This window comes from Harpia harpyja, chromosome 9 (assembly GCF_026419915.1).
Source record: "Harpia harpyja isolate bHarHar1 chromosome 9, bHarHar1 primary haplotype, whole genome shotgun sequence".
Classification (NCBI taxonomy): Eukaryota; Metazoa; Chordata; class Aves; order Accipitriformes; family Accipitridae; genus Harpia; species Harpia harpyja.
The window spans coordinates 23,654,493-23,670,333 of record NC_068948.1 but is presented as its reverse complement, the minus strand read 5'-3'; the positions used below and the strand labels follow the sequence as shown (position 1 = coordinate 23,670,333).

General features: G+C 49.2%; 1 protein-coding gene across 1 annotated transcript; it reads left to right on the top strand.

Moving 5' to 3' along the window:
* Positions 1–3,534: 3,534 nt before the first annotated feature.
* On the top strand, positions 3,535–14,130 carry CETP (cholesteryl ester transfer protein). Its single transcript, XM_052797621.1, has 16 exons — positions 3,535–5,018; positions 6,043–6,157; positions 6,954–7,088; positions 7,626–7,696; positions 8,784–8,871; positions 9,000–9,069; positions 9,373–9,433; positions 10,063–10,154; positions 10,447–10,626; positions 11,056–11,106; positions 11,455–11,622; positions 13,075–13,142; positions 13,263–13,305; positions 13,387–13,456; positions 13,787–13,872; positions 13,969–14,130. The coding sequence occupies exons 1-16, from the start codon at positions 4,874–4,876 to the stop codon at positions 14,041–14,043; spliced, it is 1,518 nt and encodes a 505-aa protein (XP_052653581.1). The 5' UTR covers positions 3,535–4,873; the 3' UTR covers positions 14,044–14,130.
* Positions 14,131–15,841: the final 1,711 nt, after the last annotated feature.

Genomic DNA, 15,841 nt, shown 5'->3' with positions numbered 1-15,841 from the left:
ATTGGGGTGGAGGGAAGTTGTGACTACAGCAGAGGACACTGGGCAAATAATGTGAAAGTAAATACTGTAATTCTGTGGAGGCAGCTGCCAGCACTGCACCTGGGAGGAGCACTGGGAAGCAAGAGAGCAGTGTTTGACTGAGGGCTCTGAGCCAGCCTGGTGTTACATGGAGCTGGGAGTGTGGCATAGCCCTAAGTCCTGTTACTAATCCTGAAGCAGTGAAGGCCTCAGTTTTGCCTGAGACAGCCTGGGAGCAACTGGGGATGACTGAGGTGTGGGAGCAGTGGAAGGAACTGAGGCAGCTCAGCCTAGAGGAAGGGCAGTATGAACAGTGAGGTATGTAAATAGTGATGGCAAGAAAGGGGATAGAGCCTGTGTGCCAGCTATGGGTGAGGCTGAGCATGGGCCTTAAGTTACTTGAGGGAATTTAGGTTAGACATTAGGAAAAAATGAGCCTTCAAACTTCCAGAGCAAGGCTGCTGAAAAAGTATAGGAATCCCGGAGAGGTTTTCTGGGAATAACATGACCCTGTGCTAGGACAGAAGTTGCAGAGAACAGAAAGGGCCTTGAGGCTATGAGTTTAGGAAGCTGGGTTTTTGTCTTGGCTCACACTTGAAGCTGTGTGATTCTGCTGCTAGTTTAAATCCTCTTCATGCCTCCAAGTACAGCTGCATGCAAATGTACTAGTGCAGAACAGCTGTAGCTAACATACCTGTTTAGCTATTGGTATGCTGTGCAGGGCTTCCCTGAAAGCAGGTGGGTTGTGCAGGTGGTGATGGCCCACAGGGTGGCTAAGGGAGCAGCAGAATAAAACCAGCTTCTCTGGTGCTTTGTTGCCTGATATCCTCTGGCAGCTTTTACCCCATTTGAGAGCAACTCTGTCCTTGCTGGAAAACAAGTCAAGGCAGAAATGTACAGTTTGTCTTCTCAGGCATTTTTCTTCTTGCTGCAGAAACCTCTTGCTTACTTGAGGAGTCATTCAAGTCCTCTTTGTCACCAAGGGTGTGCTCCTGATAGGGTGTGTGTGTGTCTGGGTGCGTGTGTGTCACTTCCCCTTTTCTCCAAAGAGCTGTTTCACTTGTGCATGGCAGCCAGGGACCTCCCAATGGCTCTGCACTTGCCCAGCAAAGTGTTATAACCTCCCTGTGATCCATTTCTAGCTGTGAGGCTGGTGGGATTTGCAGAGCTGTGCATCCAAAGGGTCTCCTCAGACATGTCAGGCCAGCTGGAGGCCATCCCAGGGCTATTCCCCCATTGTGTTACCAAACATGCCCACTGCACCTTCATCACCTCATCCCAGCCCCTCCACTTCATAAGAATAGCTCTTGAAATGTCTGCTAGTATTTAATGTTGTCTGGATATCAAATGGTATGATACCATGGAGGTAAACCAGGCCTGGTGTACAGCTGGGGTCACAAACCTGCTGTGAGGGACTTGAGGTCAGTTAATGCTTGGCTGCTTACCAAGGAGGGTTGGGCAAATGCTGGGAGATGCTGCTTCTGGGCCTGTGTCTTAGTGTCTGCTCAGTGGCCTGTGCTGCAGAGGAACTGCCCAAAATTTCTTATATTAGCACTGAAAGTTGTATTTGCTGCTTTTTCAGTCTGGATTTGGCAGTGCAGAATTGGTGCTGCAGAAACACAGCTGGCTGCTTTTCCAGGCTTCAACCCAGCTGCCCTTGGCAGCCTCGGCTGACCTAGGGCCACCTGTGTGTGCCAACTTATTTTTTTAGTTTTTGGAGGTTGTTATGGGTGATACTGGTAGGGAAGAGAAGAAATCAGGTTGGTTTCAGGAGAATTTCATGGAAAACCATGTGGAACATCATTGTTCAAAAAAACCCCTCATGGGTGGTTCACCCTCCCAAGTGATAGTCTGTTAAAATCTCATAATTCACAAACTGGAGTTTGTGAATTTACTTGCTGCCTAACATCCAAGCCTGTCATGGTCACAACTTTTAACTGTAAGAAATAACCTCTCTTCAAAGCTGAGTCTTTCAACCCAAGATTCCTGCTGCTGGGGCTTGACACCACCACCCTGGACAATGCCAGGCATGTGGTCATAATCTCCAAGGGCTGCTGCTGGATGTGTGGGCTTGACCATGGCCCTGTGCTGCTGAGTGCTGGATCTATGTGAGATGGGAGCAGCTGGCTTTGGGCTTGCCTTCCTGCTATCCCAGGGCTGACCTGCTGTATGGGTCCTGGAGGTGGTGCTGGAGCCCATCCTCCTGACGGAGCAGAGTGCAGCTAGGCTACCTGGAAGGCTATCTCGGGAAGCAGCTGCAGGGTAACACTGAACGTTTGGGTCAATGCAGCACAAAGATTAATGGCACTGTGATGTATCTCTGCTCTGGATAGTGAGGGGAAAAACAACCCTGGTTATAGGACAGTCCCCAGCAAGGTGGTGAGCCTATGTGTGCGTGCGTGGCCTTCAGATAAAGCCTTACACAGCAACTATTTATCAAAACATCTTCCAGCATCCCCTTTGCAAGCACTATACAGCAGCTTGGGTATTTAACCTTTCTTGGGGTTTTAAAGCCTGCCCTGCCTCCTGCTAGCTGAATTTAACCTTTCTTTGGGTTTTTAAATCTGACCTACCTCCTGCTAGCCTGACCTTGCACTGGGAGGAGGGTGGGCTGATGTGTCCCTGCTGCTGTGCCCTCTGCCTGGTTACTCCAGGGCAGGGATGCTCACAGCACCTCCAAGTTCCACATGCTTTTGCTATTGTAGGCGGAAAGTCTCCAGCCTTCCTGTTCTTGCTGGAGGTCAATGCCCGGCAGTCCCCTATCCTCCCTTGCTCTCAGCTCAGGTCATCTGTCAGCAGCAGCCTCTGAAGCTGTGATGGGGCAGGGGAGCTGGCCTGTAAGGGGGCTGTAAATGCACTAGATCTACTGTGACCAGCACATTGGCTCTGGGATCTTGGTCTTTCTGTTCTTATCTACCCTGGGACACCAGTGACAAATACCGCTGTATCAAAATGCCCCGATTTTCCCTTTCCTTCATGCTGTATGAATTGCTGCCCTGGGCAGAGGGGTGGCTGTGGCCTCCTGGGTCCTGCTCTGCTTTCATTTACAGTGACTGACGCCAGCCTCATTGGGGCTGCTTCCCTGCTGCAGTGTCTCCTCTGGATCTGTTCCAGTAAAACTTAAAACTGTGTGCAGCACTCCCAAGTTTGTGTCCTGCAATAAATGGGAGTGTGTCCTTCCTCTGCCAAAAGCTGTGCTGAGGACACAGGCAGATGTGCTTGCCTGACACCATGCAGCACTGTGTCTCTGCCTATTCAAGTACCTCGCTGCCTCCGTTGTGTTTGTGCTACAGTGCCTGGGGGTAGGTACCCCTTCCTGCTGTGGCTGTAGAACTCTGTCACCCCAGGTCTTGGCCACTGCACCGACATCCCTTGAACTGCAAGCTGCTGGGGAGGGCTGGGCATGTGAGAGCCATGAGCTGAAGGACAGAAACCGGAGCTATTACAAGGTTAAAGCCTCTTGAATTTAAATCCTTTTGTAACATGTCTGTGCCCCTTGCAGCTTCCCTGTAAAGAGGTCTCCTAGCCAGGGCAGCGAGGATGCCACAGTGGCTGAGATGATGGCACTAGGCTGCTGTGTGGGAGCTATGCTGGTCAGATACCTGCTATCTTTATATGTGCTTCCAACATTTAATTGTTCATTTATAATGCAGTATCGGCTTGCAGCAGGCAGCCTGTCCCAGGCCACCATGCTGCTCGCCTGGAGAAGTCTGGAGGAAGCCTGCAGATGCTCAGTTTCCCTCAGCAGGTCAGTGACCGTGAGTGCCTCCTGTGGGGTACCCGAGGCCATTCACCTTCTCAACTCAGGAAGAAAACAGTGCAGCAGGGTGGGGGCTGCCGGGCAGCGGGGCTCCCCGGAGGAAATGCGGTCTCTGGGTGGACGGTGCAGGGAGGACGAGGCATCTGCCAGGGAGAGGAGGGAGGCTGGCACCTTGTCTTGCTCAGGGGGTTGAGTGTGCTTCTGCAGCATTGCCAAGATCTTGCCCTTCCTTCTCTATCTGTCTTTGCTGGAAAAATGGTTCATGGGAGCTGCTGTGAGCCTCGTTGCTGAAAACAGCCTTATGCTGTTTTGTCCTGGAGCTCATTTTGGGATGGGCCCCAGCACCGCAACAGGGGTGCAGGGGTCCGGTGGCGTGCGGGGCTGGTGTGCATGAGGAATGGATGTGAACTTGGGTTTCTAATGTTTTCCAAATAGCAGCTGAGAGGCTAGGTGCATGAAAAGCTCCAGCTTAGCAGGGTCTTCCCCCCCCTGGAAGGTGGCAAAACCAAAGATGGTTCACAAATCCAGCCGAGAGGCAGAAAACATCCCAGTCCTGCGGTCAAGGAGCTCTCCAGGGATGTGGGACATGTGGATTCACCCAGCGGTAGCAGGAGGGATCCCCTTCGCAGGAGCATGCCTCAGTTTCCCCACAGTGTGCCTAAAATCAGTGGAAGGGGGAGCAGTTAATAATGTGGGTGCCTTTCAAACAGGGCTTTGCTGGGGAATTACTGCGGGAATGCAAAATCTGGAATATTTCTGTGTGAAGAGCAAATGATGAACTGGCTGGAGGCAGAGTGCAAGGCTGCTCCCTTGGCTTCATCTCCTCCCAATCTCCATCCCCCTCCAGCTCTCTCCACCCACCTGATGTGTGCCAAGTCCTGCAGCCCAAGTGCCTGCTGTGGGAGGAAGGCAGCATGCAACTTGAAGAGTGTTAAGGAAACTATAGGAAGATTAGGAAATGTGTGATGAGTTTTGATAACCAGAGGAAGCAGGTCATGTCCTGCTTTGAACGAGCTCTGCTTGGAGGTATGAAAGCAGCCTTTGCCACGGTCAAGAATCAGTCAGTCTTGTCAGTGCTCTCCACTCAGGCTGAAGATGCTCTGGGCTGGCAGGATGAGGCTGAGGACCTTCGGGATCTTGCTAGTGCTTGTCCATACATCAGCAGCCTGTGAGTTTGGGCCCTTCCCTTACAGCGTCACGGGGATCGTCTGCAGGATGACCAAGCCCGCAGCATTGCTGTGTAAGTGCCTGCTGTACCGGGCTGCGTTTCCCCCCTCTCCACCAGGAGAAGTTAGTGAGACATCAGCCAAGTGAGGGGGTTTTTTGCTTCCCTGGCTCTTGTGGAAACTGTTTATCTAGTAAGATGTATTAAGACCTCCTTGGGAGTATGGGTTAAAGCATGGGTACCTGAACTGAATAGGCACAACTTCTGAAAGGAGCTAGAAAACAGTCCCCAACCCCTCTCCTTACCCCAAAGTTTTAGCATTGTTCCTCACTGGGGGCTGGCATGATGGAAGAGCTAGAGCAAACGTGTGTTTGATTTCTCATCTTGCTGCAGTCTCATCTCTTGGGGTCAGTGTGCAGAAGGGGAGAAACAGGGTTTCTCTGCTGCTGTGGGTTTATTTGCAAGGATGTGGGGGCTTTGTTGGTGGGGGGAAGAATAATTAGTGCTTCTGCAAAGGGTGGGAACAGCTCTGTCCTATCCCATCTGACAGTGGTACATGCAGAGGAGGGTGCTGGGTCAAAGTAAGATAGGATATTTTTGGAAGGAAAAAGTCCTGTACAAGTGTGCGCCTGAGGCTGAGGCTGGAATGGGCTGGAAAATGTTAGGAAAATGGGTACAGAAACTTCAGTCTCAGAAGTTTTCCTTTGGAGACCTGACAGCTGACTGCAATACAAGCAAGCAGCAACAGAGCAAAACATGGGTAAATTCAACAGCTTGTGCAGTGTAAGGGCACAGTCTCCACCTTTCCAAAATCTGCTACTAGGGCACAGGCGGGATGTGTGAAAGCTGGCTTGATTCCCTGGGAATGGTCCAGCTGTAGAGCCACATATGCTGCTGTCCCCAGCTGCCATCAGCTGTTAAAGTTAGGGATTTTTTTTTTTTTTAAATTTACTCTGAAGTTACTTCTAGTGCTTCCTTAATCTAATGGAAATGCCTTGGATAAAACCCTTCAGTAGTGCTTTAATCCAGGGTGTGGACCTGTCTTTGCAGCCAGGAGAGATTGCAGCTTAGTATCTTTGCCCTTTTTTTCTACCGACAGTGAACCAGGAAACAGCGCAGGTCATTCAAGCAGCTTTCAGAAATGCCAAATTCCCAAATATCACCGGGGAAAGGTCCATGCAGCTCCTTGGCAAGGTGGCTTACGGGCTGACCAAGTGAGTATCTCTGTGTCTCTGTGTCAGGGGAAGTATAGGCTGATGGAGGGGAATGGAAACGGGCCTTAGAGAGGGAGCTTTGATCCAGCAATTCCTGGTGAAAACAAAGGTCTGGACTGGGGCAGACGCAGTTTCTCTTCTATGCCTTGCAGATAATTTGCACATTAAGGTTTAGGCTGCTGATGTATTATTTAAGAGCTTTTCTGACTTGGTGGGCAGACATCGAGGCAGTGCGTAGAACACACCTCTGAAAACACGGATGGGGAGCTCTGTCCCTCTGGGCTGGAGTTCCTGGGGCCTTTTGCTGACAGATGGTGCCCATGGCACATTGAGTGGCAGAGGGAACCTGGCCGGGGCTGCCGGAGCCACCCTTGTCAGCAGGATGTCATTTGGCTGCGCTTTGTGACAAACAAGGCTGGGTTTCGCTGTGTTACTAACTTTTCTTTGGGAACAACAAATGCAATGGTGCAAACACAGGATGGATTTCCTGCTGTGACTGCAGCTGACACAGAGCACTGCAATAAAATGGGGCTGCTTCTGCAGCACATTGCTCCGTGTTTCCTGTTTAAAGCACTCCCCCCCCATACCTGAACATTGCAGGGGAGGAGCAGTGAACCAAGGCTGAGTGAAAGCACCATTGTCCTTGTGGGTGGCCCCTATGATTTGCAAAAGGTCCCAAGTCCGGAGTTGGCACAGTCCCCTTAGAGACCCCATGTCCTCAGGAGCAAACCTGTCTCGGCTGGTCACAGAAAACAGCCCTGGGGTTGGGGACAAACTGGGTTTCTGTTGTTTTTAGCATCCAGGTCAATGACTTGTCCATAGAGCAGAGCGAGGTGGAGCTCAAGGAGAATGATGCCATTCACATTGCCATTAAAAACGTGACGGCCTTCTTCAAAGGGACCCTGACCTATGGCTATGCTGGAGGCTGGTTGTAAGTACCTGGTGGCTGGCTGCTGCTGAGCACCACGGCCCCAGCTTCTGCTGCTGCCTGCAGGCAGGACTTGCCCACGGCACAAGTAGATGCGGAGGGGCTGCGCTCCTCTGGCTCTCTAGAAATGGCAGCATTGCTTACTGCCTAAGCAGGACAAGATTTTATATGCCAGCAGTGCTGCTTAGCGCCATCGCTGCTCTTCTTGTCTTGCTTTCTGCCTTTCTGTCCTCACTGTCACCCCTTGCATGAGGAGACAAGATGGCCAAAGCATACAAGTTGACTTCTTCACTCCCCTTCATTGCTCTGTAAACTGAGTGGGGAAAAAAGGGGTTTAATGCTCCCATTCTCCTAAGTGCCACTAAGGCAGTGGTTTGCAATGATTTAAAGCCAGAGTATCTGAGACGGGCTGCTGCGTTGCGGGGTTTTGCACACCGCAGTGCAAGGACTGATGTGAGAGGTGTTATAAAACCCAGCCACGGTCAGGGAGAAGCTGCTCCCAGCATGGGTTGCTAAATGTCCTCTCTTTTGCCGTTGCAGTTTGCATCTCTTTCATTCAGTTGATTTTGAAATCGAGTCTTCCGTTGACCTCCAGATAAACATTAAACTGAGTAAGTAACAGCTGGGGATCGCTAGCTGTGGGGAGTCTTTGTGTGTGTGCTTCCTCCAGAGCAGCAGGATGGACCGGATGGTAGGTAGCGAGCCCCGGCTGGCTCTGCTCACCTCTGTGGGGACTGGACAGCATCCAGAGACTGGAAGTGGGTCTCTGCTGCCCTGGGGATGGCAGGAGACACAGGCTAGGAAACAATGTGGCCCTCAAAGACCTCATAGTTTTAACAGATCAAGCAGAGGAGGCTGGTATAAATCATTTCAGCAAAGTAATGCTGATTTACACCAGCAGCAAGTGAAGAATGGTCTGGCCTTCTGGACTCTCTTCAGGACCAGCTTTTCATCTCCTGCTGTTCAGGATGACTTGTTAAAAACATGGGGATGTTTCAAAAGAGTGAGCCAAATGAGGGCTTTGGTGCAGGGTGTTTGAATGTCCTTATAGTCCACTTTTTCAGCTGTCTCCAGGTCAAGGCCCAAGGTGTGCTCTGGGAAGTGAAGCCTCTTCCTTGGGAAGGTCAATAGACTTAGACTAGAAAGGGACAGAGGCAAACTACACTCCTCCACCTCCCATAAGGGATGAGAGGGACGTGGGTTATTACATGTGCCTCAAAATACATTTTCCTGGTGAGCTCCCAGGGGAGAGAGCAGCATGAAGCTCTCAATGACAGTATATTGCAATTTCCAAACTTTTTGCAATACAACTTAATTCCCTCCCCACTCTGGTTTGTGGGTTGCAAATACTGCCCAGGTTCTCCTGGGTGATGTTAGGGGACAACCGAGTCCCTGATGATAGGAGCTAGCAAAGCCGGCAGGTATCCAAATGAAGCGTGAAGAAGAGTGCCCAGTAGACTAGCTTGGCTGGAGCTGTGAGCTGAAACCCTCCATCCAGGTGCAAGGTAGCCGCACCTTTCCCGACTTTGCAGGGTCCTGAATCTTTTGGAAACATCCCCGGGGAGGTGTGGGGAACCCCAGCTGCCCCTCTGCAGTGATGCCCTGCTCCAGGTCTGCGGTGTCTGCAAAGTGCACTCGTCCTCCTTGTCTCAGTAGCAAATTAGCTTTTTTTTTCTTTTTTTCTTTCATCCCGTGCAGTGTGCCAAAAGGACCAAGTGGCTGCCGATGCCTCAGACTGCTACCTGACTTTCCACAAACTGATGCTTCATCTCCAAGGAGACAAGGAGTGAGTGTGCCCCTCTTCAAAATCGGGCTTCACTTGCCCAGCTGCTGGTCTCTGAGCACTTCAGCCTGACCATTGCCCACCATGGGGATCACTGAGTGGTTCTTGACCATGCTCCCTGTCTTGCGCAGGCCAGGCTGGCTGAAGCAGCTCTTCATGGATTTCATCTCCTTCACTTTGAAGCTTGTTCTCAAGAGCGAGGTAAGGTCAGCTGCCACCTGTGGATGGAGGAAAGGTTGGTTTGTATGCTACACACTCCTCTGCTCACATATGTCCACAAGATAATAGCAATATAATTTTAGTGCTTGTGAAAAATAAGACAAATAAATAGAATCCACAAAAAACCCAGCTTGGATGAAGTGAGAGGTTGTGCTGACACTGGCATCTCTGATGGTGCTGGACTCTGACCAACAGCTCCCAGATCTCACCAGGAGGCTCAGGTCTGCTCCACAATCCAAAATCCTAACCCCTGCCTTCAATTTGCCCTTTCTTTTCCTCTTGTAGGTGTGCAATGAAATAAATTCTCTTGCCCAGGTGCTGGCAGACTTTGTGCATGATTTAGCAGGTAAATATCCTTGTTTTTTCTGCTTTTTTTATGTGCAACTTTTGACATTCGAACCCCAGCAGGACAGTAGCCACACCCATCAAAAAAGTCCTTCAAAAATATGTACGGGATCCTAAGCCTGCGGACAACAGCAAAATAAACCTTAGCAATGTTATATTTTTAATTTTCTGCATCAGGTTGATTTTTAAGGGTGATTGCACTGCTTGAAAGACACATTTCAGTTTGTAAGGTATTTCTCCTTCATTATGTAATGACCAGAGGCGCAGGACAGCTGCAGGACTGATGTCAGCTAGAACCGAAGCATGTATTGGAGCACTGGGGCTGTGATACTACAGCATCTGTACCTGCCTGATGAAGATTTTCCCATGGTTCCCGGCCCCAAATATCAGGGAAAAGGAGCAAAATGTAAAACTGAGAGTAATTACCCCTATTTCCCAGTGGAGAATCTGAGTCAGTGAGCAGCAGCAGGATCAGCACTAGCACCCAAAGGAGTGGGACCTCCACAGTCCCATCCCTGTGTCCTTTTATAACTCCCAGTCACCTTCTGCAGCAAGCCCTAAAAGCGACTGTCGCAAGCTCTGGTTAAGGTCATATTTCTGGTGTGAGGTTTTTGTGTTTTCTTCCTGCAGAAAATTTTGTCCAGGATGAGTATATCAGTGTTGATATCTCCCTTGCATCAGTTCCTTTAATAAAAGCAAATTACCTAGAATCACACCACAAGGTAAAGTAACCCAGGCTGCTGAGAGACCAGAGGTTTTCTGGTGATGATGTTCACTGGAGGGCTGGGAGGGGCTGGTCTCCCTTTGCTGCCATGCAGTGCTGCTGCACTGCAGCCAAAGGTAAGTAAGTCTGCAGTGTGGGCTGATGCCAGCCTTTTGCCCAGCTGAGCAGCCTGCTCTCTGCTCCGAGTCTAACCAGCCAGGCCTTTGCCTTGCAATGAAAATGCAAGTATTGACATTTTGTCCTGTCTCCCTGCTGCTTGTCATGGCAAACACGCTTGCTTTCCTTTAAAGGGCCTCGTCCTGTATAAGAATTACTCTGATGTCTTCAGTGACTCTGTTTTCTCCCCATTGCTGCTGACCGAGTCCCGAATGCTCTACTTCTGGCTGTCTGAACACATCCTCAGCTCTCTGGCTTCAGCAGCTTTCTTAGATAAGCGCCTGGTATTGACCATCAGAGGGGAGAAGTTGCAGGTAATTTCAGAGGTGGTTCCCTCCTTACCTCATACATCATATTTTGGGGAGAGAGTAAAAAATTCTCTAAATACTGGGTTTTTTTGGTGAGAGCTAGTTTCTGTAGAAGATAGAAATCTACAGTCAGTCACTACATGTGATCCTGGTCAATAACTGGTGTCTTCTTAGCAAGTATGTGCTACCAGGTAGTGTTATCCCTTAGAGCGGTAACACCAGCTGACAGAAAATTTGTCTTCTGAGTTGTAAAGCTATGTGATTTTCTGTGGGAGTAATGAGGCAGAAAGGGGGTGAACTTAGGAGGAACTCAGCCATGTCTCTGAACCAGCCATGAGCCACACATCAGGGCTCTGGCCCATCCAGCCTGCATCAAGGCTAACCATAACCTTGACATTCATTTTTCTACAATCTGTTTCTGGTTTGTTTCTGAAGGCACTGTTTGAAATGGAAGACACGGAAGCGCAGCGGAAGGCAGTGCAGATGGTAACTTTTGGTCCTATTCAGACCATTTTTATGTCAAATGAGGAACTTTTCAAATGGATTCAGTTGCATTGTAACATCTCGTGTCCTTCCCTCGACAACTTGAGTCTTGGGTGGGCCTGATGGGGAAAACCAGGGACTGATGGAGAAACGGTTGTGCTTTGCAAGGACGATTTCTCCACCCTCCATGCTGGCACAGCTTTCCTGAAACCTGTCTGAGTTATTGGGCTTGTGTGAACTGGAGGCGGAAATGGGGACCACAAAAGGGATGCAGCTGTGTGGCAAGTTGGCATGAAATTGGGGTGTGGTATGGAAAAAGCCTAACTCTTCTGTTGCTCCTTACTTGACCAGATTTTTCAAGGCACCTCCTATAACAACTCTGTGGCCAAGGTGTGGAGTCTCGCCCATCCCCAAATCTCTCTTCAGCCTGAAGGGACAGTTGTGAAGTCCTTGGTAGCAGTGGAGGTCAGCATCTCTCCCACTGGAGAAGAGCCCCTGATGGTTCTGTACATGGAGAAGGTCAGTTCTTGCTTCTCCTGAATGTGAAGACTTTGGGACAGGCTCTGTCCAGAGTCTGGACCACTCCTGGTGCTCTCAGGGACAGTAATGGCAGGGAGCGCTTTGGGAAGGGTGAGTGGCTAAACCGTGGGAGGTGGAGAAGGCATTTCAGTTCCTTCTAACACTCCCATCTCTTCCCTTGACATATGAGGCTGGGAATGATGAAGGTGACTATGTTGGCTCAATACCTCCTCTATTAGGCCAGCCCATCGCTGGTGTGCAAGGTGGTAAGAGCAGCACTGGAAAGCTCTGGTGAGCCCCCACTAACCTGTATCGGACACAGTGAAACTCCTTTAGCTGAGGTATTTTAGGAGAGAATGAAGGCACCATGGGAATATGTTTATTTTGAAATCTCCTCGTTCCCAAATACTCCCTCTGGCCCTCACTTAGAGGATGGTGGTCTCTGAAATGAAGATACAGCTCTGAAAAATGCAAAGCTTAAAATATAACCTTTTCCTCTATGTATGCCGGTCTGACAGTTCCTGCTTACACTGTGTTTTACCCCAAACTGCTTTATACTGAATCTAAGAAGGCAGAAAAAAGAAATGCCAACAGCCTTGCTGTTAAGGGTGACATCACAAGAAAGCAGTATGTTTGTCCAGCCTTGTAATTATGGGCTGGTACAGACACTAAACACTGCACAAAAGCAAATCCCTGCCTGAAGGTAGACCAGACTCTTTAATTTAAAGGGTCAAACTGTAATCGAGAATAATTCCTTCCTGCCCTCTGCAAGTATCCCATGTTAGCAGGGTGTTACAGGGAAATACGCACAGCTGGTTTTTGTGCTCCAGGTGATATCCTGAAATAAATTTCTGGTAGGACTGCAGAAGTACTGAACTAGAGGTGGTCCCTAAAATCGTGGCTCTCAGGATGTGATCTGCTCCTGGTCTGCCAGTCCCCTGGTTGTGACCTGCAACTGGATCACAAAATGCTCCTTTTAAGTGAATGTTTGCATACAGGCAAAAGCAAGAAAATGAGCCTAAATGGCCAGAATTCAGAGGTTGCTCTCCTTTTTAATTTTGTTATAAATGGAAACACTATGATAAGACTACCTGTGGTAGCCCTGGCTACCCTGGGGCTATTGTCTCCACATCCATCTTTCATGTTGAGATGGATGGTTATTGGGAAACAACACCCTACAAAACCACCTCCTTCCTTATGCAGGATTTGGTTCACAAAATGGCAAAAGCATCAGTCGTGTGGATGGGCCAGTCTAGAGACCCACAGGCTGAGGCTGTGGGCATCGGGGGGAGTTCGTTGCATGCAAATGGAGAAGGAAAATGCTGACCTTCTCTAGTAATATCTGGAGGTAAAGCCAGAAGGATGTTGAACTCTGGGTCATAGAAAGTAAACCAGAATGTGCTATAAGGCAAGATGAGCTACGTCTCAACTCTGCCATTCACCTCTGTGCAGGAAATCACGGTCACTATCCAAGCTGCCTATGCGGAAAAGAAACTCATTTTGCACCCTTTGGACTCCAGGTCGGTACTGTGGTCTCTTGTGGGTTTCATTGCCCCTTTTAGCCCATGTCTGAGAGCAGCACAAAGAGGATCTCTGCAGCCCTTAGGGACTTTTTTACCCTCTTTTTTCCTTCCCTTCAGGATAGAGTTTAAAGTCTTTAAATGCACAGCTGATCCAAGTGGGGTAAGTCCTAAGAAAGTACTAAGCCATTTGTGGCTAAATGATGTCTTTAAAACCTTTTTGTATGAATTTTCTTGCTTTCAGAATGACCCATCCATAAGAAACTTTCTGCAGACAATGATCTCGGTTGTTGGGATCCCAGAAGTGATTTCAAGTGAGTTTTCCCTCTGGGGAAGCGCCAGCCTACTCTGTAAAGTATCTAACATCAGATCTCCCAAATCTAAGCACTGAAAAAATACATCAATAACCCTGACAGCTGGGGTGGGGGAACCACATTACTGATGCGAATTTCTGCTGGCTTCACTTGGGGAATGGGGAACCCTTTGTAAATAGCTGGGACAAAGGAAAAGTGAGTTTCTGTCAGGCTGAAGGTCGTGGGGCGTTGAGGCACAATTAGCTTTTGGCAACAGGCAGACAAGGTACATGATAAGGAGCAAGCCAAGACAGCTGTACCTGTAACTGGATGGGTTTACTGATTCCATAGGGATCGAACAAGCTTTGACTTCACTGATGAACAGCAAAGGGCTTCATCTATTTGAGATCAGAAATCCTGAGATCATCACAAGAAAGGTAAGCAGAGTTCAGACACACCTGACTCTCAAAGCCCTTCTTGGGAGTGTGGCATAAACTAATATAATACTTTTCTTTTTTCTCCTCCTTTTTTAGGGATACGTAATTGTACAACTTGACTTTAGCTTCCCGAATCATTTGCTTCTTGATTTTCTTGAGAAAAGATTATAGAGCTGATCTCTTCATAAAGGAGCACAGGAACTTGCGTACAAACAGAAAGACCGTGTGTGAACCAATTAAAAGACAAGCTGATTTAAATCAGCTTTGGTTGAATTTTCTTTCCTTTTCCTGAGAAATGCTCCAGTTTCTGTGCAATTTTACTTCCATGGAGCCTTTCCTCTGCAAAGATCTTGAAGTCTGTACCTCTATGCACGCTACTTTTTCAGGATCTTTAAAGAACTTGTGCGCTTAGGAGTAAGGGTTGGACTCCTGAAGTGCATGGGCTCTGGGTTAGCACTCACGGGTGGCAGCAGAAATGGGCTTTGCCCACCTTTTGGCATCTCTGTTGTTATGTTTTGGAAATGTAGCACCTTTTGCGCTGATCCTCAGTTTCATTTCTACCATGAGCCAAGAGGCTCCTGATTTTGACGGACTTCAGCAACTCAAATGACACTACCAAACTCCAAGTAAGCTCAGAACCAGTTATGCTAAAAGTAAATGGGACATGAATTTACAGTGCACTACAATAACAGAGAGATCTCATGCCTTGGGTACTTTCTTTACAGAGCCTGTAGACTGTTTGTGGAGCTCTAGGCAAATTATTATGCTCATGTTGTTGACACAGTGGGAGCAAACTTGAGAAAAGCAATAAAAATGATAAGGAAGCCAAAGAGATTATAAGAGAAAGTGTGTCTACTCAGACAGCAAGTTCCTGTTCCTTCCTACTACAGTGCAATAATTTATCTGCAGTCAGTCAGTTATTTTCCTGTACCAATTCATGCTTCCCATTTTTTAATTTGTCTTTTTACTTGGAAGAGGTTTCAGGCAAAAAATCTAAGACTGTAATGGTGATCACATTAACAAAGGCAGAGGATGATGTTCTCCCACACAAAGTGATATTAAAGTTGGGGCTTCCACACAGAGCCTTGTGAGGCTGGTAGCAGGATGGCCTCAGTTTCTCAAGCTCCCTGGGCATAGTGGTTGCTCCCTCTGCATTGCCATGGATGTCCTCCATGGGGAATGAGCCAGCTCCTTTCCCATGCTCAATGCCAGAGGCCATTGAGCTCCCCCAGCACCTCCTTGCTCCACACGACTGCTGGGTTTAACATCTCTTCGGTGGTCATGGTGCCAAGGCTGGTGGAGGAGAAGGCTGGGGCACACAGAGTGGGCTAAGTTTACAGGTTGCTCCGTGGCAGCCGAGGAAGGTTTATCTTACTGGATCTCAACCAGCTGCCTCTGTGACACAGCAAGAGCCAAGTGGTGTGAAAGGTGTGACACTACGCTGTGCCCAACGGTGGCCTTGAAGAAGCCCTGGTGTAGTGGGCACCTTGCCACCTCCCTTCCCATCACTGCCTCTGCTGGCTATTTCAGTACTGGCTAAGGGCTTGTCCATGTTCCCTCCTGCTCTAAAGCCACCAGTGCTGAGGTGAAGTTTTCCCTCTCTGCATGGCAATGTCTGCTGAAGACTATGGGAACTGGGTTCTGTCAAGCCAAGGCCCTCTGGTCCTCCTGAATGACATCCCACTAGAGTGATGAGCATTAATAAAGAAGAAATGGCAGAAAAAATGCCCTTTTTCTGCCTTGGAGGTGCCTTGCCCCCCTGGGGGGAAGGTGTCTGCTGGGGCCATTCAGTGGGGACAGGCTGTTGGAGCTGGGCATGATGGCTGCCCTTGCATGGGGGAGCAGGGACTCTGCTGAAGGGGGAAGAAGCAGGAAAGCGGTCAGTGGACCCCCAGAAGGTCCTGACCGGACTTCCTGTGGGGCTGCAGCGCCCACCACAAAATGGTGGCCGAGCCCCGCCCGCCGGGTG